Below are 23933 nucleotides of genomic sequence, written 5' to 3'. Positions count from 1 at the left end.
GCAGGAACAATACAGAGGGGTTTTGTCTCTGATATGAGCTGAACATATCACTCACTCACTCACTCTTTCCTCTCTGCCCTGCTGAATCCATGCCATTCTGGTAGATAGATGGTTCCATGACTGGTGAAACTGTTTAGGACTCATTGAAGGCAACTCTAAGTGTGAGGCATTCCCTGCAGTTGTCTATAGCTTCTAAAGTTATGACACACTTATTTCACACTGTCTATAAATGACACTGTGTTCAATATCCTATGTTGATAAGCATAAACTGATCAGTTGAAAACCAGCATTTCCCTCCAAGCTTGTGGAGATCAAGCAGTGTGTGTGTGTGTGTGTGTGTGTGTGTGTGTGTGTGTGTGTGTGTGTGTGTGTGTGTGTGTGTGTGTGTGTGTGTGTGTGTGTGTGTGGACCAGCAGGGCCAGATGGGGCCTTTGTCTGGGGGTAATGAGCGTGATGTTTCAGGGGCTGACAGACCAGGCAGGTGGGACCAACCCATGGAGCAGGCAGGCAGGCTGTAGTAATTCCACTCCTAGGCCTGAACAGGGTAGAGCAGAGAGGCAGGCTGGACAGGGCAGGGTAGGGTGGAGAGACAGGCTGGACAGGGTAGGGTAGGGTGGAGAGACAGGCTGGACAGGGCAGGGTAGGGTGGAGAGACAGGCTGGACAGGGCAGGGTAGGGTGGAGAGACAGGCTGGACAGGGCAGGGTAGGGTGGAGAGACAGGCTGGACAGGGCAGAGTAGGGCAGAGATACAGGCTGAACAGTACAGGCAGGTGGGACCAACCCATGGAGCAGGCAGGCAGGCTGTAGTAATTCCACTCCTAGGCCAGAACAGGGTAGAGCAGAGAGGCAGGCTGGACATGGCAGGGTAGGGTGGAGAGACAGGCTGGACAGGGCAGGGTAGGGTGGAGAGACAGGCTGGACAGGGCAGGGTAGGGTGGAGAGACAGGCTGGACAGGGCAGGGTAGGGCAGAGATACAGGCTGAACAGTACAGGGCAGGGTAGGGCAGACACAGGCACTCAGAGTTCCTGGGAGTGGACAGAAGGAGCTATAGAGGTCAGTGGGGGAGGGAGCAGGCAGGAGGTTCTATAGAGAGGTTAAAGGGGACAGGGGCGAAGGGGACAGTCAGTCTTCATTGCAGGTTATAGGCGATGAGTCAAAGATACAGCGTTCTTATAAAACATATCTGGCAATGTTTGGTTTTTTTCTCCCCCTTTTTCTCCCCAATTCTGTGATATCCAGTTGGTAGTTGCAGTCTTGTCCCTTCGCTGCAACTCCCGTATGGACTCGGGAGAGGCAAAGGTCGAGAGCCATGCGTCCTCCAAAACACAACCCTGCCAAGCCACTCTGCTTCTTGACACACTGCTCGCTTAACCCGGAAGCCAGCCGCACCAATGTGTCGGAGGAAACACTGTCCAACTGGCGACCGTGTCAGCGTGCATGTGCCCAGACCGCCACAAGGAGTCGCTAGAGCATGATGGGACAAGGACATCCCACAACCCTGGCCAAACCCTCCCCTAACCCGGACGACGCTGGGCCAATTGTGCTCCGCCTCATTGGTCTCCCGGTCACTGTGACACAGCCCAGGATCAAACCCGGATCTGTAGTGATGCCTCTAGCACTGCGATGCAGTGCCTTAGACAGCTGCGCCACTCGGGAGGCATCTGGCAATGTTAGCGGTTAGTGTAGCTACAGGAGCGTGATCAACATCAGTGGAGGAACATCAATCACATTCCAACCATGGAACATTCTGTTTCCCCCCAACACTATCAGACAACCGTGACCCGCCTGTCTGATAAGTAGAGATGGAGGAGGCGGACTACGAGGAGGAGAAGGAAAGAGAGAGCGACGGAGAACGAGACAGAAAGAGAGAGCGACGGAGAGCGAGACAGAAAGAGGAGAAAGGAAAGAGAGGGAGAGGAGAGACAGCAAAGATCCCCTTCGTAGAGAGAAAGACAGGGAGGGAGGTAGAGAGAGAGGGACTGGGTAAAAGGGAGAGGTAGACTAGTTTAGGAGCACAGCTCTGTGATATCCTTATGGTGGGAATGATTGTCTTTCTAGCACTGTGTTTGACATTGTTAAGTGGGAGATAAAGCTTCTTAAAACGGTTCTGGACAAAATAATCCTGCTTGGAGGAATAGATAACAGGAAAATGATATTGGCTAGAAAAGAACATGGTGAGCTGTGACCTTTATATGCAGTTAAGTGTATGTTATTTTGGAGCCATGCTTTATGGAATGACACAGCATTGAATAGGAGAGATATATCAGTCAATCTGGGTTGTGTTTCAATCTGAGTTGTGTTTTAGTCTGAGTTGTGTTTCTGTGGTTCAGAGATTCTGAAGCATTGTTCTTATATGATCTAGATCAGTGGTACTCAACTCTGACCCTACGAGGTCCGGAGTCTACTGGTTTTCTGCTCTACCTGATCATTAATTGCACAAACCTGGCTTCGAGGTCCAGAGTTGAGTTTGAGGGATCTAGATTATTATCCTGATATTAACTTTCTGAGGTCTTGTGAGGGGAAAGCTGCTGTAAGTGTGTATTTCCGATTTACATGAATACATTATGGCCCGGTCCTGCTCTCAGCTTGGTGACTCTCTCTCTCTCTATCTCCCTCTCTCTGCATTGCAGTGTGCTGCTCTTTTCTCCTCTCCTCCCTTTCTCTCTCTGTTTTCTCTCTACACTGATGTAGGATCTTAATTTGAGGCAGTTTTCTACTGCAGGAATAGAATCCTCCAGCAGCAGTAATTGTGAATTTTTATGTGGATTATAATTAATACACATTTTTGTAGCATTTGATATATTTTTTCGCAAAGGGAAAATCAAGTGGAAATTACAAACTTCAGAAGCCATTTTAAACCTCAAATATACTACAAGATTTACATGTCTTGCATGGCAGAAAAGTTCACCTGCAACAGGGTGATCAAATTAAGACCTACATCTGTACACCACTTTACCGTAGGGATCACCCTTGCTCTCTCTCGGCCAGCAATCGTCTCCATATGCCTCCAGTCTGTTTCTGTGAAGCAGTATAATAGAATAGAACAGGAAGTGTATCTGTAGGTTAATGAGGTTAACGACTCTGACAACTCTTATCCTGCCTGGAGCTGTTCAATTAGCAGAGATGATTAGACAGGCTTGGGTGACTACCACTGCTTTTCTGTTCTGTTCTGCTGTTTGTTGGGGAGACAGAGGAGGGAGAGTGGGAGAGAGAGAAGGAGACAGGGAGAGAGACGGACAGAGAGAGACAGGGGGAACTCCTGTCCGAGTGTTTCTCCTGGCTACAGAATTAGTCAGTCCGTCCCACTGCACCATGCAGCCCCCAGCCAAGGTGAGGTGAGCACAGCTGAATGCTGCAGTGCAGAGCTGCTCCAAGGTGACTGAAGTGCTGAAGCATTGCTCTGTGTCAGACGATAGATATACAGTGAATAGATATACTGCACCTAGATATCCCAACTGTTGGTTGTGATAATTATTGATTGTGACTCTTTTTAAACCTTTCTTTCATTGTGGAACTGCAGAGCTCCAAATCGTCAAGATCTGACAACAACATATGCTTGTGTATATGTGTGTGTGTTTGTTTGTGTGTGGTGTGTGTGTGTGTGTGTCAGTCAACTGTGAGCAGCAGATGGCTCCAGGCATCTCTTTAATAAGACAGACAGATGCTCTGACAGGAAACGGCAGCAAAGCATCTGTACTTATTCCTCACCTTTAGACACACACACGTAGGGTAGTGAGTCCCGGCGTGTCCTAGTGTGCCCTTATGTGGAGAAACCGTCAATCTAAGTAACATAAAACAATCCCCATCAAAATCTGTCAGTTTAAACTAGAGATATCAGGTTTCTGCATGGGCTGCGTCTCAATCCAGCACATCTGCCGATGTCAGCCCTCCGCATCTGCCGTGTATGTCAGACCATGGGACATCCCGAAAATCGGTCTTCTCACGAAAAGCCTGTAGCGTCACAGGACTTGTCTGAAGGTAACCCATACAAATGAATGGAAATATGGATGTAGTTTTGTGCCAACAAAAATAAGGGGTTAAATATGTGTCTTTCTTATATCTCCTAGATATAGGACAGACACTTCAAATTTTTTTTTTTTTTTTTTACCCATTTACGTTTCAATGGACTGTAGTAGTGAAGGCCAAATTCAAAATGTTATTTTATTTGATAAAATTCAATATCATATAGCTAAATAATCCATGGTATGACCATCTTAAAATAATTCCATATGTTAGCTTAACATACAGCATCTCCCATGCTGTCTAGCTGCATGTTGAGATGCTATATCATAGAAGATTGGAAGACATGTATAGAAAAACCTATGTGGTGTGTGTGTGTGTACCTACAGTATGTGGTGTGGTTTTGATCTCAGCAGGACTACGGCCCTGAGTGCCCAAGAGACAGGGAGGTCGTCTCCTCTCGCTGCCATGACTACGAGGCCTGCTCGCTGTGTGTGTTCTGTGATCTGTAGCGTCACTCCTCAGACCTCCTGGTTATTCCATTCACATCACAGCCTCTCTTCCATTCTACCAGATTTATTTCCTGCAAGATAGCTTTTTAATTTTCTCTCCTGCTCTGGACTGGCAACGCTCGCTACAAATCCTGTTTGACAATCTGAGCATTCACTGGAAAAGAGATGGAGGAGATGAAAGATAAACAGAGGGGTAGAGGCAAGGAGATAGAAGGCAGGGGTTGTGTGGAGAAGAGTGAAGAGGAGAAGAAAGGAGATAACTGAAGAGGAAAGGAACTGAGCTGAGCAGCGAATGAGCTGTGAATGTGAAGTGACTGGGTGGGTCTGGGAAGTCTAACACAGTGTCTCAGGGAGCTGGGAGGTCTCTATACTGACTTTAGGATCCACCCCCAGCAGAGGAGGAAGCTAACACTCAGTAGACACAACCAGTTAACAGGGTGATGCTAACACTCAGTGGACACAACCAGTTAACAGGCTGATGCTAACACTTAGTGGACACAACCAGTTAAAGCATGATGCTAACACTCAGTGGACACAACCAGTTAACAGGCTGATGCTAACACTTAGTGGACACAACCAGTTAAAGCATGATGCTAACACTCAGTGGACACAACCAGTTAACAGGCTGATGCTAACACTCAGTAGACACAACCAGTTAACAGGGTGATGCTAACACTCAGTGGACACAACCAGTTAACAGGGTGATGCTAACACTTAGTGGACACAACCAGTTAAAGCATGATGCTAACACTCAGTGGACACAACCAGTTAACAGGCTGATGCTAACACTCAGTGGACACAACCAGTTAACAGGCTGATGCTAACACTCAGTAGACACAACCAGTTAACAGGGTGATGCTAACACTCAGTGGACACAACCAGTTAACAGGCTGATGCTAACACTTAATGGACACAACCAGTTAAAGCATGATGCTAACACTCAGTGGACACAACCAGTTAACAGGCTGATGCTAACACTCAGTGGACACAACCAGTTAACAGGGTGATGCTAACACTTAGTGGACACAACCAGTTAAAGCATGATGCTAACACTCAGTGGACATAACCTGTCTGTATAAAGTTCAACAGTTGACAGTGCATGTCCGAGCAAAAACCAAGTCGTGAGGTCGAAGGAGTTGGGCTGCAATTACTGAGGCTGGTAACTCCAATGAACTTATCCGGTCCTAATGAGAGCCAGTTTCATCATATCGCTTGATGGTTTTTGCCACTGCACTTGAAGGAATGAATCCTACAGACAAAGAACCATACCATGTGACAATTAAAAAAATTATTGGACAGTTCTATAGTGAACTGGTTTCACAAGCTTTCCATGCACTAATTAACAATCATTTTAAATTTAAAGATAGGCTCTCGTGGAATAACCGTTTATGTGCACCACAAGCGCACGACTTTTCTGTTGCTGATGAAAATCACCGAAATGTGGGAAAGAAACGTAAAACAAAACTAAAAGAATGGAAAGACAGGCAAAGGAAGATCTTTACGGGATGCGGGAAAACCCTATACAAATAGTAAGGGTCAAGAGAAAACTGGGAAAAGCTGTCCAAAAGAGGTATGTGAAAGAACCGTATATCAAACAATCAAGCTAGCTAGCTATAGAGTACAGTAACTAACATGTATGTTCTGGGTTGTCTCATTTGTAACTATCAAGAAAACATATTAGCTAAAGTTTGTTGGCTACTAACTTATACATTATCAATATAGCTAGCTACTTTTTCTCCATCTACCGGATGATTCGACATGGCTACAGTAGCTAGTTAGTTATATGTAACGTTACACTGTATCCTGCAGTGATTGCACACCGAGGGTCCATTGAGGTGGCAAGCTGCATATTGAAGTGGGTGAAGACAACATTCACACCACTCACCAAACCAGAGGTGCGCAAGTTGATCATCTTCAGTGACAGATGCTTTGGGCAGAATAACAACTGGCGGATGCTCAATCTGATGTCGATGCTCGTCTCTATGGGTTACTCTACCCAAGTTGAGCAGCAGTTCATGGTCTCTGGTCATCCTTTTCTTCCTTGTGATCGATCTTTTGTCACCATCGAGAAGAGGCGCAAGGTGTCACTCCTTCATACACCTGATGATGTTTCAAAGATGATACTTGAAGCACAACCAGCAAAACCATTCAAGGTGATGAGGATGCAATGTGAAGACTTCAGGCACCTCCCAGATTCTGTCCTCAAGCGACCAGCTGGATTACAGATCACCTCAGTGAGGTGGTTAAAAGTCACAGGTATTGCACAGATAATAGTTTACTAACATCCCATCAACATGCAACATGTTTTTCTAACAATAAAATATCCTAATGCTTGACTGTGAAAGTTGTTTATTGATGTCAGGAACTTCAAATGTTTCTGTTCTAATTTCAGTTGAGGATCCTTGGAATCTGTACGCCAGACAGAGCCACAGTCTATTTGAGGGATGGAAATCGTGGCTGATCTCCAAACCAAAACAAGGAGCTACACCTCAACCTCCCTATTTTGCAAGCCACTACCCTAGAGAATATGAGAGTCCTCTGCCCATCCAAAAAAACAAGTACCAAGATCTGATGACCATGCTCAACTACTTGCCAGCTGCTGCACGCTCTTTTTATGAATCACTGCAGAGTGAATCATTTGTTGTTAAACCAAGCTACATAATGAACCGTTTTTTCTGTGAGTTTATGATCCCCTTAAACCTGTATAGTATGTTGAATCTGAATACATTTCAGAAGACATGTCACCCCTATTGTAGGAAATTAAATGTATAGTAGTAGTGTTTTCTAGAAGTGTTTTCTATGTTAATCAATTTGTGTATGATTTGAACCAGTACAATATATTGAATTCATTTAATTTGAAAATGTTGTTCCTAGTGCGGCAGGGTAGCAGCAGGGTAGCGTAGTGGTTAGAGCGTTGGACTAGTAACCGGAAGGTTGCGAGTTCAAACCCCCGAGCTGACAAGGTACAAATCTGGCGTTCTGCCCCTGAACAGGCAGTTAACCCACTGTTCCCAGGCCGTCATTGAAAATAAGAATGTGTTCTTAACTGACTTGCCTGGTTAAATAAAGGTAAAATTAAAAATTAAAAGTGTAGAAAAACGTACAATGTGTTCTGTTGAGAATGATTTTGTGTGTGATCATTTGAACCTCTGAATGAATTAAAAACAAATAAGTTGTCACATACAGTATGTGAGTATTCATTTGATCTTAATTCCCTTTTTGATTCATTACAATATACAGTACATCTCTCTCTGTCACCACATTTAACATGAACTCTAAGCAGTTAATACTTAGCATGGGTTTAACGCAATTCAAAACTTAATTGCTGATCATAGTGTTAAACGCAAAGAGAAAGAATGGTTTTCTGAACATTTTGTAATATTGACCTTAGGGACCTGCATAATGGACATGCATATTGGCACATCACATTGATCCATATGTACAAGTTGTGCTTGCTTTGATTGAATTAATTGAATTGCATTCTATTGTTGTAGTTATTCTTTGGTATGTTCACATCGGGGGCTTCATTTTAAATGAGACTAAGATTTCATGACTCAACTTTTAAGAAAAGTCAGTGCTTTTAAGTTGATAGACCACCTTTAAATGAACCTCCATACAAATGAATTAACTTCATATTGCATTTAAGTTATTTACATAAACGGCATCTGTACTTGAAAGTACTTAAAACATCATATCAGGTGTTAAAAAAGGACATCTTACAAGAGTCATGCAAAATGTCACATATGCTGTTCTTCCACAAACTGAAATCATCACTGGAGAGATACTGTTCTTCCACATTCTAAAAATTAAAACGCCAATAAAAAAAATATTTTTTGAAATAACAAAAAAATATCAATTGTTGTTGGAAGATGTGGGTATGGTGAATTATTTGTCAACCATAAAACACCTAATGTGGTACACACAATTCATAATATAAAAATAACGTGATTATCTTAAAATTGAAAAATTGTCACATACAGTGCCTTGCGAAAGTATTCGGCCCCCTTGAACTTTGCGACCTTTTGCCACATTTCAGGCTTCAAACATAAAGATATAAAACTGTATTTTTTTGTGAAGAATCAACAACAAGTGGGACACAATCATGAAGTGGAACGAAATTTATTGGATATTTCAAACTTTTTTAACAAATCAAAAACTGAAAAATTGGGCGTGCAAAATTATTCAGCACCACCTTTTGCTGCGATTACAGCTGTAAGTCGCTTGGGGTATGTCTCTATCAGTTTTGCACATCGAGAGACTGAAAATGTTTCCCATTCCTCCTTGCAAAACAGCTCGAGCTCAGTGAGGTTGGATGGAGAGCATTGTTGAACAGCAGTTTTCAGTTCTTTCCACAGATTCTCGATTGGATTCAGGTCTGGACTTTGACTTGGTCATTCTAATACCTGGATATGTTTATTTTTGAACCATTCCATTGTAGATTTTGCTTTATGTTTTGGATCATTGTCTTGTTGGAAGACAAATCTCCGTCCCAGTCTCAGGTCTTTTGCAGACTCCATCATGTTTTCTTCCAGAATGGTCCTGTATTTGGCTCCATCCATCTTCCCATCAATTTTAACCATCTTCCCTGTCCCTGCTGAAGAAAAGCAGGCCCAAACCATGATGCTGCCACCACCATGTTTGACAGTGTGAATGGTGTGTTCATTGTGATGAGCTGTGTTGCTTTTACGCCAAACATAACGTTTTGCATTGTTGCCAAAAAGTTCAATTTTGGTTTCATCTGATCAGAGCACCTTCTTCCACATGTTTGGTGTGTCTCCCAGGTGGCTTGTGGCAAACTTTAAACAACACTTTTTATGGATATCTTTAAGAAATGGCTTTCTTCTTGCCACTTCCATAAAGGCCAGATTTGTGCAATATACGACTGATTGTTGCCCTATGGACAGAGTCTCCCACCTCAGCTGTAGATCTCTGCAGTTCATCCAGAGTGATCATGGGCCTCTTGGCTGCATCTCTGATCAGTCTTTTCCTTGTATGAGCTGAAAGTTTAGAGGGACGGCCAGGTCTTGGTAGATTTGCAGTGGTCTGATACTCCTTCCATTTCAATATTATCGCTTGCACAGTGCTCCTTGGGATGTTTAAAGCTTGGGAAATCTTTTTGTATCCAAATCCGGCTTTAAACTTCTTCACAACAGTATCTCGGACCTGCCTGGTGTGTTCCTTGTTCTTCATGATGCTCTCTGCGCTTTTAACGGACTTCTGAGACTATCACAGTGCAGGTGCATTTATACGGAGACTTGATTACACACAGGCGGATTGTATTTATCATCATTAGTCATTTAGGTCAACATTGGATCATTCAGAGATCCTCACTGAACTTCTGGAGAGAGTTTGTTGCACTGAAAGTAAAGGGGCTGAATAATTTTGCACGCCCAATTTTTCAGTTTTTGATTTGTTAAAAAAGTTTGAAATATCCAATAAATGTCTTTCCACTTCATGATTGTGTCCCACTTGTTGTTGATTCTTCACAAAAAATACAGTTTTATATCTTTATGTTTGAAGTCTGACATGTGGCGAAAGGTCGCAAAGTTCAAGGGGGCCGAATACTTTCGCAAGGCACTGTATATGGTTGTTCGTCTGTAGGATTCAAATGTTCAACTTTTGTTAAATTTTCCGCATTGACTGACCTTTTGTCTTAAAGTAATGATGGGCTGTTGTTTCTCTTTGATTATTTGAGCTGTTCTTGCCATAATATGGACTTGGTCTTTTACCAAATAGTTATATCTTCTGTATATCCACACCTACCTTGTCACAACTCAACTGATTGGCTCAAATGCATTAAGAAGAAAAGACATTCCACAAATTAACAAGGCACACCTGTTAATTGAAATGCATTCCAGGTGACTACCTCATGAAGCTGGTTGAGAGAGTGTGCAAAGGGTGGCTACTTTGAAGAATCTAAAATATAATATATTTTGATTTGTTTAACAATTTTTGGGGTTTCTACATGATTCCATATGTGTTATTTCATAGTTTTGATAATCTTCACTATTATTCTAGCATGTACAAAATCCCTTGAATAAATAAGTGTGTCCAAAACCTTTGCCTGGTGTGTGTGTGTGTGTATATACAGTGCCTTGCGAAAGTATTCGGCCCCCTTGAACTTTGCGACCTTTTGCCACATTTAAGGCTTCAAACATAAAGACATAAAACTGTATTTTTTTTATGAAGAATCAACAACAAGTGGGACACAATCATGAAGTGGAACGACATTTATTGGATATTTCAAACTTTTTTAACAAATCAAAAGTTGAAAAATTGGGCGTGCAAAATTATTCAGCCCCCTTAAGTTAATACTTTGTAGCGCCACCTTTTGCTGCGATTACAGCTGTAAGTCGCTTGGGGTATGTCTCTATCAGTTTTGCACATCGAGAGACTGAAATTTTTTCCCATTCCTCCTTGCAAAACAGCTCGAGCTCAGTGAGGTTGGATGGAGAGCATTTGTGAACAGCAGTTTTCAGTTCTTTCCACAGATTCTCGATTGGATTCAGGTCTGGACTTTGACTTGGCCATTCTAACACCTGGATATGTTTATTTTTGAACCATTCCATTGTAGATTTTGCTTTATGTTTTGGATCATTGTCTTGTTGGAAGACAAATCTCTGTCCCAGTCTCAGGTCTTTTGCAGACTCCATCAGGTTTTCTTCCAGAATGGTCCTGTATTTGGCTCCATCCATCTTCCCATCAATTATAACCATCTTCCCTGTCCCTGCTGAAGAAAAGCAGGCCCAAACCATGATGCTGCCACCACCATGTTTGACAGTGGGTATGGTGTGTTCAGGGTGATGGGCTGTGTTGCTTTTACGCCAAACATAACGTTTTGCATTGTTGCCAGAAAGTTCAATTTTGGTTTCATCTGACCAGAGCACCTTCTTCCACATGTTTGGTGTAACTCCCAGGTGGCTTGTGACAAACTTTAAACAACACTTTTTATGGATATCTTTAAGAAATGGCTTTCTTCTTGCCACTCTTCCATAAAGGCCAGATTTGTGCAATATACGACTGATTGTTGTCCTATGGACAGAGTCTCCCACCTCAGCTGTAGATCTCTGCAGTTCATCCAGAGTGATCATGGGCCTCTTGGCTGCATCTCTGATCAGTCTTCTCCTTGTATGAGCTGAAAGTTTAGAAGGACGGCCAGGTCTTGGTAGATTTGCAGTGGTCTGATACTCCTTCCATTTCAATATTATCACTTGCACAGTGCTCCTTGGGATGTTTAAAGCTTGGGAAATCTTTTTGTATCCAAATCCGGCTTTAAACTTCTTCACAACAGTATCTCGGACCTGCCTGGTGTGTTCCTTGTTCTTCATGATGCTCTCTGCGCTTTTAACGGACCTCTGAGACTATCACAGTGCAGGTGCATTTATACGGAGACTTGATTACACACAGGTGGATTGTATTTATCATCATTAGTCATTTAGGTCAACATTGGATCATTCAGAGATCCTCACTGAACTTCTGGAGAGAGTTTGTTGCACTGAAAGTATAGGGGCTGAATAATTTTGCACGCCCAATTTTTCAGTTTTTGATTTGTTATAAAAGTTTGAAATAACCAATAAATGTCGTTCCACTTCATGATTGTGTCCCACTTGTTGTTGATTCTTCACAAAAAAATTGAGTTTTATATCTTTATGTTTGAAGCCTGAAATGTGGCAAAAGGTCGCAAAGTTCAAGGGGGCCGAATACTTTTACAAGGCACTGTATAATATAAATATATATACACATACTACATGGCCAAAAGTATGTGGGCACCTGCTTGTCGAACATCACCTTCCAAATTCATGGGCATTAATATGGAGTTGGTCCCCCCTTTGCTGCTATAACAGACTTCAATCTTCTGGGAAGGCTTTCCACTAGATGTTGGAACATTTCTGCAGGGATTTTCTTACCTTCAGCCATGAGCATTAGTGAGGTTGGGCACTGATGTTGGGTGATTAGGCCTGGCTTGCAGTTGGCATTCCAATTCATCCCAAACGTGTTCGATGGGGTTGAGTTCAAGTTCTTCCACACCGATCTCGACAAGCCATTTCTGTATGGACCTCGCTTTGTGCACTGGGGAATTGTCATGATGAAACAAGAAAGGGCCGTACCCAAACTGTTGCCACAAAGTTGGAAGCACAGAATTGTCTAGAATGTAATTGTAGCGTTAAGATTTCCCTTCACTGGAACTAAGGAGCCTAGCCCAAACCATGACAAACAGCCCCAGACCATTATTCCACCTCCACCAAAACTGACAGTTGGCACTATACATTGGGCAGGTAGCGTTCTCCTGGCATCCGCTAATACCAGATTTGGCCGTCAGATGGTGAAGCACGATTAATGATTCATCCCAACAAACAGTTATTTTGCTGATGTTGCATCCAGAGGCAGTTTGGAACTTGGAAGTGAGTGTTGCAACCGAGCACAGACAATTTGTTTGAGCTACGCGTTTCAGCACTCAGCAGCCCTGTTTTGTTAGCTTGTGTAGCCTACCACTTCGCGGCTGAGCTGTTGTTGCTCCTAGACGTTTCCACTTCACAATAATAGCATTTTCGGTTGACGGGCAGCTCTAGCAGGGCAGACATTTGAAGAACTGACTTGTAAGGAAAGGAGGCATCATATAACGGTGCCATGTTGAAAGTCACAGAGGTCTTCAGTAAGGCTATTCTACTGCCAGCGTTTGTCTATGGCCATTCCATGGCTGTGTGCTCGATTTTATACACCTGTCAGCCAAATCCAAATCAAAAGAAATCAATTTAAACAATAAGTTGGAATGCAACAAAACAGGAAAAACACAAAGTGGGATGAATACTTTTACCAGTCAGTACTTCTACCAGTCAGTACTTCTACCAGTCAGTACTTCTACCGGTCAGTGCAAGGCACTGTATACAGTACCAGTCAGTACTTCTACCAGTCAGTTCTTCTACCAGTCAGTGCAAGGAACTGTATACAGTACCAGTCAGTACTTCTACCAGTCAGTACTTCTACGAGTCAGTGCTAGGCACTGTATACAGTACCAGTCAGTATTTCTACCAGTCAGTACTTCTACCAGTCAGTACTTCTACCAGTCAGTGCAAGGCACTGTATACAGTACCAGTCAGTACTTCTACCAGTCAGTACTTCTACCAGTCAGTACTTCTACCAGTCAGTGCAAGGCACTGTATACAGTACCAGTCAGTACTTCTACCAGTCAGTACTTCTACCAGTCTGTGCAAGGCACTGTATACAGTACCAGTCAGTACTTCTACCAGTCAGTGCATGGCACTGTATACAGTATCAGTCAGTACTTCTACCAGTCAGTACTTCTACCAGTCATTGCAAGGCACTGTATACAGTACCAGTCAGTACTTCTACCAGTCAGTACTTCTACCAGTCAGTACTTCTACCAGTCAGTGCAAGGCACTGTATACAGTACCAGTCAGTACTTCTACCAGTCAGTACTTCTACCAGTCAGTGCAAGGCACTGTATACAGTACCAGTCAGTACTTCTACCAGTCAGTACTTCTACCAGTCAGTGCAAGGCACTGTATACAGTACCAGTCAGTACTTCTACCAGTCAGTACTTCTACCAGTCAGTGCAAGGAACTGTATACAGGACCAGTCAGTACTTCTACCAGTCAGTACTTCTACCAGTCAGTGCAAGGAACTGTATACAGGACCAGTCAGTACTTCTACCAGTCAGTACTTCTACCAGTCAGTGCAAGGCACTGTATACAGTACCAGTCAGTACTTCTACCAGTCAGTACTTCTACCAGTCAGTGCAAGGAACTGTATACAGGACCAGTCAGTACTTCTACCAGTCAGTACTTCTACCAGTCAGTGCAAGGAACTGTATACAGGACCAGTCAGTACTTCTACCAGTCAGTACTTCTACCAGTCAGTACTTCTACCAGTCAGTGCAAGGCACTGTATACAGTACCAGTCAGTACTTCTACCAGTCAGTACTTCTACCAGTCAGTGCAAGGCACTGTATACAGTACCAGTCAGTACTTCTACCAGTCAGTACTTCTACCAGTCAGTGCAAGGCACTGTATACAGTACCAGTCAGTACTTCTACCAGTCAGTACTTCTACCAGTCAGTGCAAGGCACTGTATACAGTACCAGTCAGTACTTCTACCAGTCAGTACTTCTACCAGTCAGTGCAAGGCACTGTATACAGTACCAGTCAGTACTTCTACCAGTCAGTACTTCTACCAATCAGTGCAAGGAACTGTATACAGGACCAGTCAGTACTTCTACCAGTCAGTACTTCTACCAGTCAGTGCAAGGAACTGTATACAGTACCAGTCAGTACTTCTACCAGTCAGTACTTCTACCAGTCAGTACTTCTACCAGTCAGTGCAAGGCACTGTATACAGTACCAGTCAAAAGTTTGGATACACCTACTCATTCAATGGTTTTTCTTTATTTTTATACATTGTAGAATACATTGTAGAATAATAGTGAAGACATCAAAACTGTGAAAAAACATATCATATAGTATCCAAAAAGTGTTAAACAAATTGAAATTGTAGCCACTATTGGTCATGGCACATAATCAAGGCTCCTCTAGAGATCTGCTAGATTTCCTTTCTCCTCTAATTGCGTTGTCGGGTAGATTGGGATTTGATACAATGGTTTCTTTCCAGGATTTATGGTTACCTTGATAATCCTGTTGTGCACCTTCGACAATGATAGAACATTCCATTTATTCCAATATCTTATGGAATTTATTTGATTTCCTTTCAGATAGTCGATGTCATGATACTCATGCTTCTACAGGTGATGGTAGCAGTAAGCATTAAGCTAGATAAATGGAACAGGCTGGGATTTAAAATCTTTCATTTTCCCCCTGATTTATTATGTGGAGAGAAGGTGATTAAGCTACTTCTGTTCTTTCCCAGTCCCTCTCTCCTCCATCTCTCCTCCCTCTCTCTCCTTCTATCTCCCTTCCTCTCACTCTCTCCTCCCTGGTAATTAGACTCCCTCTTTCCTCCCTCTCTCCTTCTTCTCTCCTCCCTCTCTTCCCTCTCTAGGTTAAGTTGTTGGTACTCAAGATATCTCCTCTCTGCTGCAGAGACTACCTTCCTGTTATGTTCCTGTTCAATAAATCACTCAGGCCCCTTTAGCCTTCACAAAGGGACTGCTGATTTGATATAATGTCTCCTAAAAGTAATTGCAGCAACCGAATCAGATGATGGAATGCTACGGGCCTGGAGAGCAGGATGGGGAGGACAGGAGGAAGAGGATGCGTGTGTGCGTGCATTTGTGTGTCTGTGTGTGCATGCGCGTGCCTATAGTAGCAAGGGAAGTAGAAACTCCCACACATGGACAGACATCTTTTTTCTCATGAGGAACAGGGGCGGGCCAGCTGTTAATGATGCTGGGTCAGGGAGCAGAGCAATGTCATGCCCCATTAACTCTAAATATATCTGCCATAGATCACACCTGATTGAGCGGTGGAGTTGATCATTCTGGACCATCTATATGTCCACAAAAATACATGGAGAAGATAATACTGTATAGACCAGACAGGATCACGTGTGTATGTCTCAACAATAATATGACTGTAATCACCAATCCTCTAATTTCTAGTGTTTCAACAGAGTGTTGACCTGTCCTTTGTGTTGTTCCTGTGTTTGTCCACCCCAGTGTGATCATGATCACATGCTGCATGTTAATCTGTAATCCAGTCACACAACCTCCCTGGGCTCTGCTGTTTCCCAGTGCTGGGCTCTGCTGTTTCCCAGTGCTGGGCTCTGCTGTTTCCCAGTGCTGGGCTCTGCTGTTTCCCAGTGCTGGGCTCTGCTGTTTCCCAGTGCTGGGCTCTGCTGTTTCCCAGTGCTGGGTTCTGCTGTTTCCCAGTACTGGGCTCTGCTGTTTCCCAGTGCTGGGCTCTGCTGTTTCCCAGTGCTGGGCTCTGCTGTTGCCCAGTGCTGGGCTCTGCTGTTTCCCAGTGCTGGGCTCTGCTGTTGCCCAGTGCTGGGCTCTGCTGTTTCCCAGTGCTGGGTTCTGCTGTTTCCCAGTACTGGGCTCTGCTGTTTCCCAGTGCTGGGCTCTGCTGTTTCCCAGTGCTGGGCTCTGCTGTTGCCCAGTGCTGGGCTCTGCTGTTTCCCAGTGCTGGGCTCTGCTGTTTCCCAGTGCTGGGCTCTGCTGTTTCCCAGTGCTGGGCTCTGCTGTTTCCCAGTGCTGGGCTCTGCTGTTTCCCAGTGCTGGGCTCTGCTGTTTCCCAGTGCTGGGCTCTGCTGTTTCCCAGTGCTGGGCTCTGCTGTTGCCCAGTGCTGGGCTCTGCTGTTTCCCAGTGCTGGGCTCTGCTGTTTCCCAGTACTGGGCTTATGAACAAAGCTATTTTTGAACATGCATCAACATTTCACTGTCGTCCCTACTCTCCGGTCCAGTGCACATTGTAGCTCTAGCCCTGCACAAACCTGTCTGATTCAACCACTCAACTCATCATCTAGCCCTTTGATCATGTGTGCGTGAGCAGGGCTGGAACAAAACGGTGTTGAGAAACTCTGAACCCCCCCACCCCCCACCCCCCTGACAGCAGATGTGTAGTCTAAGCCAAGAGGATCAGGTGTCTGGATGATGTAGTGGTGATCAGCAAGGAGGAGAGGGAAGGTTTGGCTGCAGGAAGCAGGAAGCGGGAGGTGGGTTGTGGCTTGTTTTAAAGGGGAAACCAGTGTGTAACTGGGCTCTCAGATATGTGCTCTGTTCACAGTAGCATCATGGCCTAGTTTACACACATTCATCAATGCGGTTGTTTAAAAGACTGTTTCCTTTCTGGTGTTACATGGCTAGTACACTGGGACTACACAGTGTATGTGTTTTGGTGTGTGTATGACGTTGACATCCTGCTGATTAGAGTATAGACCATGACAGCTACAAAAGGGGTTTAATTTGTGGGTTTTGCCTGGTGCATTTACTCCCACAAGGCTGTTCTGCCAGTTATGCAAATGAATGAATTCATTTACATTATATTGGAATGAGGAAGTGGTTCGAGTCCCCAGAGCATCAGAGCAGCTGTGGTGTCCTACTACACTACTACACAGTCTGGCAGACACACTGTGTGTGTGTATGTGTGTATGTTGCTCACAGTGTTGTTCATTAGCGATGTTCAGCCGATTAATCAGGAGCAATAAACCCATTTCTATATCTAATCTCTCTGTCTCACTCGCTCTCTTTCCTCTCCTCTCTCTTATTCTCTTTCCTTCTCTCTGCCTCTCCATCTCTATATCCCTCTCTTACTTAGTCAAGTGTGAGTAGTCAGGGTCGGGCATGAGGAGGTGGTGCAGGGGGGGGGGGGGGCTGTGGGATTATTTAAGATACTCTTTGAGGAGGTAGGGCTTCAGATGTTTTCGGAAGACGGGCAGGGACAACGTTCACTCTAAACTGTGCCCCTCCTCCAGGACTGCCGCCCAGTAGAAATGCCATGCCACGCAGAGGCACAAGAGATTGTACTTCAATGAGTTCGCCCCATTCGTTTGCACTATATAGATCAACCAGTGGCGATTTGATTTACAATTCCGAGTTGGATGACCGCTCAAAACATATTTCCCTGTCGGAGCTCGTTTATCCCGGAATTTCCTGTCTTGAACTCACTGAAGTCAAGTTTTCGCAGTTCTGAGTTAACAGTTGTTTTGACAGCATGGCCAATGTTGAGTGTTTATCATTTTAAACTTAATCCCAGATTGAGACCATGCAGCCACTCCACTGAATAGCAGGCTAGTGATTGCTTTGCAATGCTTGCAATTAGTCACTTTCACTGACTACTTCCAAACCACTCATTGTTGAATTTGCGATTGCCAACTTGTTGTGTAATATTTATGTCCAATGGGCGATGAGCACCTATACATTTGATCTATAATTTATTATCATTATTTATCTTCATATGACAAGGATTAAAAATGATTTGCCAGTAAATTTGTCGACTTCATTCATGATGATTGCTAGCTACGATTTTGTAAGTATGATGTTTACATGATCAGTCCAATCAAAGCTACTGTAGATATAACGTGATTTGACATAATTTTATCTGTGACCAATGACCTTTGGCCTTCTTGGATGGGCACTTTTAGTGTAACTCTATGACAGCACCCAAGGGGCTTGAATTGTCAAGGTCTACCCTTAGACTTGGTGGTGACATATTGAGAACACTGAGCTAATCATGGCGCAACTAGAAAACATTACCAACACCTATGCTCCGTATTTTCCCGCTGGCTGCACCACCACCACCACCACAGAAAGCACCGAGTTAGGCTGAAACGCCTGCATTTTGGAGCTGCCTTACTCAAGAAAGTAAAAAAGAGGACATGTTTGTATGCAGCTTTATTCATTCAATGTTTGTTTAAGCCCAGGTGTGCCCCATTTTGCTGATAACCCTCCCGGCTCCGCCCACCGACATCCTGTTAAGGAAAGCACGAGCAAAGAGAAGGAATTCGGCAGACAGAGTAGGTGGGTCATCCCATATCATAGAAATCAAAAGCTATTTCCATGTGAAAATGTTATGGGATTTGCTCCATTGGTTTTGTTGGTTATGCTCAAATAGCCACAATAGCCTATTACCTGCTGTCTAAAACTGTAAAGCCTCGGTCTTCACTGTAAACGTGTGCCGGAAGTTGCACAAAATTCTCACAACGTTCAAGTTTCTGCTCACAAGACCTACAATTTTCTCAGTGCCCCACAAATGTTGAGATAACATTGGGCAAGGACTCTGCGGTCCTAGCTTCAGGGGGAAGCTGGCTCCACCATTGTGGTGTCAGGATAGATAAGCGCTTGGACTGGGCTGAGCGGGAGCCTGACCTTTCTAGTCATGACATTTTGTCAGGTCTCGAAGAGGGAGAGAAGAGCCTTGGGTTTACCCGCTCAGACTACTGGAGTTACTGTGTTAGATCACACTCCTGCAGAGTACTGAACAGTACTGTACATGTCACAGTGTCAGAGAGACAGAGAGAGGCTTAAGTACTTTACACACTATCAGGCTGACCTGATCCGACTCTGCTCTAGCCCTGGGTTGTGTCCCAAATGACATCCTATTCTGTGTAGTGCAGTATAAAGGGATATGGTACCATTTTTGGATACAACCCTGGTCTTGTGCTGTTCTATTATCACTGTGACTTGGTGTAGGCACACAGGGTACAGACACAATCATCGAGCAATCTGTGAGACTTTTTCTGATCTTTGATTGGTCAAATTATTTTCCAGAAGATTTGCTGCTGCATGGCTGCTGTACTCATTCTCTGCAGAACCAATGGAAGAAGTCAAAGTCCACCGGTTTGTATTTTTATTAAGGATGACAAGGAAACAGGAACAACACACCAGCATTTTATGTCTACTTACGCTGATGTACTCTGATGCTGGATACAGCTGGATAGCCTGAGCCTTCACAATGGGATGTGTGTTAGTATGGAGCAGCTGTGTATTTATTTTATTATTGATCTTGACATAATGCACGGATATTCCTCCTCCTTCTCTCCTCTGTTTATTCTCACCAACAGCTGGAAATAGAAATTCACATCTATTGTTTTAAACCCGATTTGCTGTCCACTGTTTAGACTGGAAACCTACAGAAGATTATGTTTCTAGTCCAACCTACTGCCGTCACCATGGTGACCAAGAGTCTCTCTCTCTCTCTATATCCCCCCGTCCCTCCCTCTCTCTCTCTCTCTCTCTCTCTCTCTCTCTGGTTCGTCATCCTGCCAAGATGCAGTCAGGAGAAAGGAACTAATCACTGATCAAGATGTTAAGTGTAACAGAGATCAATGGTCAGGAGGTTAATACACAGAAAGATGGAGCGAATAGAGTGAAGGAGAGGTTGGGAAGGGTAGAGACTGAGTGTGAGAGGGGATATGGAGAGAGGGAGAGGTTGTAGTGAGAGAACGTGACTAGTACTGTAGAGTTAAATTGAAATGTGTATCATTTCTGTCACTGCCCATATGGAATGTTGATGTTTTTCTCATCATATATTATGTAAAGCTAAGCTGCCATCTATAGCTATATGTAGCCTGTTGCTTCCAGTAATCCTTAACAGATACTGTAATCTTAAATGGTGGACGAGGTACATTGTTATGTGTAACCAGACTGTATGTTTCCAATATAGATTCTGCTCATTATACATTCTGCTCATTCTTAATGCAGCTACTCACACAGAGACATCTGGCGCCTGGGTGATTGTGGGACCTAATCAAGAATCTGATTTGAAGATGGTTTTTAATCCAGAAAGAGATTGTAAATGAAAGTGTTATTCTGCTAATAGAAGCAGTGGCACTGCTGTGCATACTAAACATTTCAGGTTAAAAAGTAGTTATTCTGTCTTTCATCCAACCAGCAGATTGTGATCAATTAAAGATACCACATCACACTGTAAAAAAAGGCTTTGCACGGCACAACTTGTTATTTTCAACCTCAAGGTTTTGTTGATGATTAGACTCCCTGTGTCCTTGTTCTCTGCTCTCTCCTCTCTGCTGTCCTCTCACTGGTTTATAGGAGCGCCCTAATTCCATTTTTGATATCCCAAATGTCTCTGGTCAAAAGTAGTGCATTATATAGGGAATAGGGTGCTATTTAAGACACATCCCTGGAGTTTAGAATGCAGACATTCAGCTCTACTGCTGTACAGTACATCCAATGTACATCATGTTAACTCTCCTTGCCTCTGGCATACCTCAGGCTTACACAATGTACCTAGATTTCTGAATCTTTGACAACCCTCAAGTTCTTCTTACGTATAGTTTAAACAAACTTTCAAGCTAAATTTATACAAGGATGCCTGTATACATTTTCTTCCATTGAGTTCTTAGCATTGATTATATTGTAGCATGGTTGAGCCAGTTGAAGTGGTTAAAGTGGTGTGTGTAATGACTGGTATAATTACTCTAACAGTCTGACTGGCTATGTGAGTGAGAGGTTGAAAGCTTCTAAGGCTGCGTTTAGACAGGCATCCCAATTCTGATCTTTTTCCACTAATTGTTATTTTGACCAATCACACCAGATCTTTTCACATCAGATCTTTTTCAGAGCTGATCTGATTGGTCGGAAGAACAATTAGTGAAAAAAGATCTGAATTGGGCTGCCTGTTTAAACGCAGCCTAAATGGCTAATCTGTGTCCATATTTACATCCCAAATACCACTCTATTCCCTATTCAGTATACTACTTTTGACCAGAGACTTTTAACCAGAGCACTAAATAGGGAATAGAGTGTCATTGGGGACACATCCCATGTCTTCATCTATACCTCTCCTCCTCTCCTCTCTGAGCACATTGGCTGCAGATTACTAGGATGTAAAACTGTAATTAGTCTGCTGCTTACTGTCTGTGAATGGAGGGAGGGATGGAGAGGTACTGTAGGAGAGAGAGATGCAGGGCTCTTTGTCTCTCTATCTCTCTCTGTACCATGACCTACTAGCCTGCCAATGTATTTGCAGTAAAAATGTTGAGGTTGTTTGCTCAATCCACAATGTAATGGAGAAGCTAGTTCTTAGTCAGAATCCTGGTTCTCTGGTGTAGATGAGAAAGTAAATAAACATGATTTGATCCGGTCCTGTTTTTATCCTAACTTTAACTGCACACGGTCTGCTCTGAAAATCAATTCCTTTCATTGAAAATAAAGTTTTTGTCAAGATGTTAAATTCCACAGGAATACTTTCCCTGGATCCTGTACTCTAGTGCCTTTTATAACACACAAAAATGACTACTGGTATCACGACTCAGGATATGACCCAGATGCGGACACGGGAGGCGAATAGTACAGTTCTCAGATGATTTATTGAAAACAGGCTCAGGGTCAGGGCAGGGACAACTAGGAAAACAGACTTGAGAAAAAGGAAGACTGGGAAGCACGCTGGTAAGACAAGACAAGACGAACTGGCATCAGACAAACAGAGAACACCGGTATAAATACACAGGGTTAATGTGAAGGTGGGCGACAGCTGGAGGGGGGTGGAGAAAAAGACAGGTGAAACACAAAGACAGGTGAAACAGATCAGGGAGTGACAACTGGAGCTGAGTTCTACCACAATAGAATGAGGGATAAATACATGAAAAGACAAAGCAGAGTAGTGAGGATAATACAGGGGTGAGGAGAGGATAGAAGCAGAGGAGAGGAAAGACAAGATGGTGGGGTAGGGAGATGAGAGGACCTGTGCGTTTTGTTGGACGCAGGTAGTCTGTTCAGTGTGCAATAGTGTGAACACGGTCTATATTTAGCAAGGGTTTGTTACTGTAAGCTCTGCTTTATAGAGGTGGGTTTTCTGAACAGCTTGGCCATTGAACCACTTCAGATTGCTTATTACCCTCCCCCTCTCTCTCTCTCGCACGCACTTTCGCTCTCTCTCTCTCTCTCTCTCTCTCTCTCTCTCTCTCTCTCTCTCTCTCTCTCTCTCTCTCTCTCTCTCTCTCTCTCGCTCTCTCTCTCTTTCGTTAGATCTGCTATTAGTTCTTACCTTATTTCCTGCAGGCTTTGTCCTGTCAGTCCCAGTGATGGTACCTGGAGAGTTTCTGACCCTATTTTCTGCAGTACCATGTGTTCTCTGTATGTTCTCTGTGTGTTCTCTGTATGTTCTCTGTATGTTCTCTGTGTGTTCTCTGTATGTTCTCTGTGTGTTCTCTGTATGTTCTCTATGTGTTCTCTGTGTGTTCTCTGTGTGTTCTCTGTATGTTCTCTGTATGTTCTCTGTGTGTTCTCTGTGTGTTCGCGCTGCTAGAGGCGACCAATTAATTGCCTGTTGAGCATCAAGAATATAAATATGGATTGTTGGTTGATCGGCAAGCCCCTTCCCTTCCACTTTCCAACCAATATGAGATTTTACATTACAACCCTTCTATTTCTGAGCCTTTTGTAATAAATACAATCACTGTCTCGTAGAGGAAAAGGCCTCCTCTCTCTTACTGAACAATCATGCCTGTTAATCTCATACTACCTCTCCAACCCTTCCCTCCTCTCCCTCCCCTCCCTACATCTCTCCTCTCCAGCTGGTTGGGGGTGAGTTTGACCTGGAGCAGAACTTCATCATAGCGGCGGCAGAGAGCCTAGGCTGTATGGTGGAGCTGTTGGAGCACTGTGATGTGACCTGCCAGGCTGAGGTGTGGTCCATGTTCACAGCCATCCTCAGGAAGAGTGTCCGTAACCTCCAGACCAGCACTGAGGTGGGCCTCATAGAGCAGGTACTGCTGAAGATGAGCTCCGTTGACGACATGATCGCAGGTAAAGGAACATACGCACGCAGCACACACACGCACATGCACACACGCATGCATGCACACAAACACACACACACACAAAATAGTCCATAGAGCTTGTTCCATGGCCAGGTGCCCATAGTAAGCCTGCAGTACAGTACCCACTGCAGCTTCCTAGGTGGATGGATGTGGATTAAGTTAATATTTTAAGCATATTGAAATTCCTCTGGCTTAAAGGAGAGGAAAGATTGAAAAGAGAAAATATCATTAGTCACAGTGTGTTTTATAATGAGACTGAATTGCA

The 23933-nt window shown here is 43.8% G+C and overlaps 1 protein-coding gene across 5 annotated transcripts in view; it reads left to right on the top strand.

Annotated features, from left to right (window-relative positions):
• Positions 1-23933, top strand: part of LOC135546348 (neurobeachin-like) — a 334302-nt gene that overhangs the window by 38153 nt on the left and 272216 nt on the right. For all 5 annotated transcript variants that reach the window (XM_064974700.1, XM_064974698.1, XM_064974697.1 and 2 more), the window contains exon 2: positions 23423-23654. In XM_064974700.1, the coding sequence (XP_064830772.1) occupies positions 23423-23654 (232 nt within the window). The remainder of the gene's footprint in view (positions 1-23422; positions 23655-23933) is intronic.

This window comes from Oncorhynchus masou, chromosome 9 (assembly GCF_036934945.1).
Source record: "Oncorhynchus masou masou isolate Uvic2021 chromosome 9, UVic_Omas_1.1, whole genome shotgun sequence".
Taxonomy (NCBI): domain Eukaryota; kingdom Metazoa; phylum Chordata; class Actinopteri; order Salmoniformes; family Salmonidae; genus Oncorhynchus; species Oncorhynchus masou.
The sequence above is the reverse complement of the archived record's forward strand: the minus strand, read 5'-3'. Positions and strand labels throughout refer to the sequence as shown.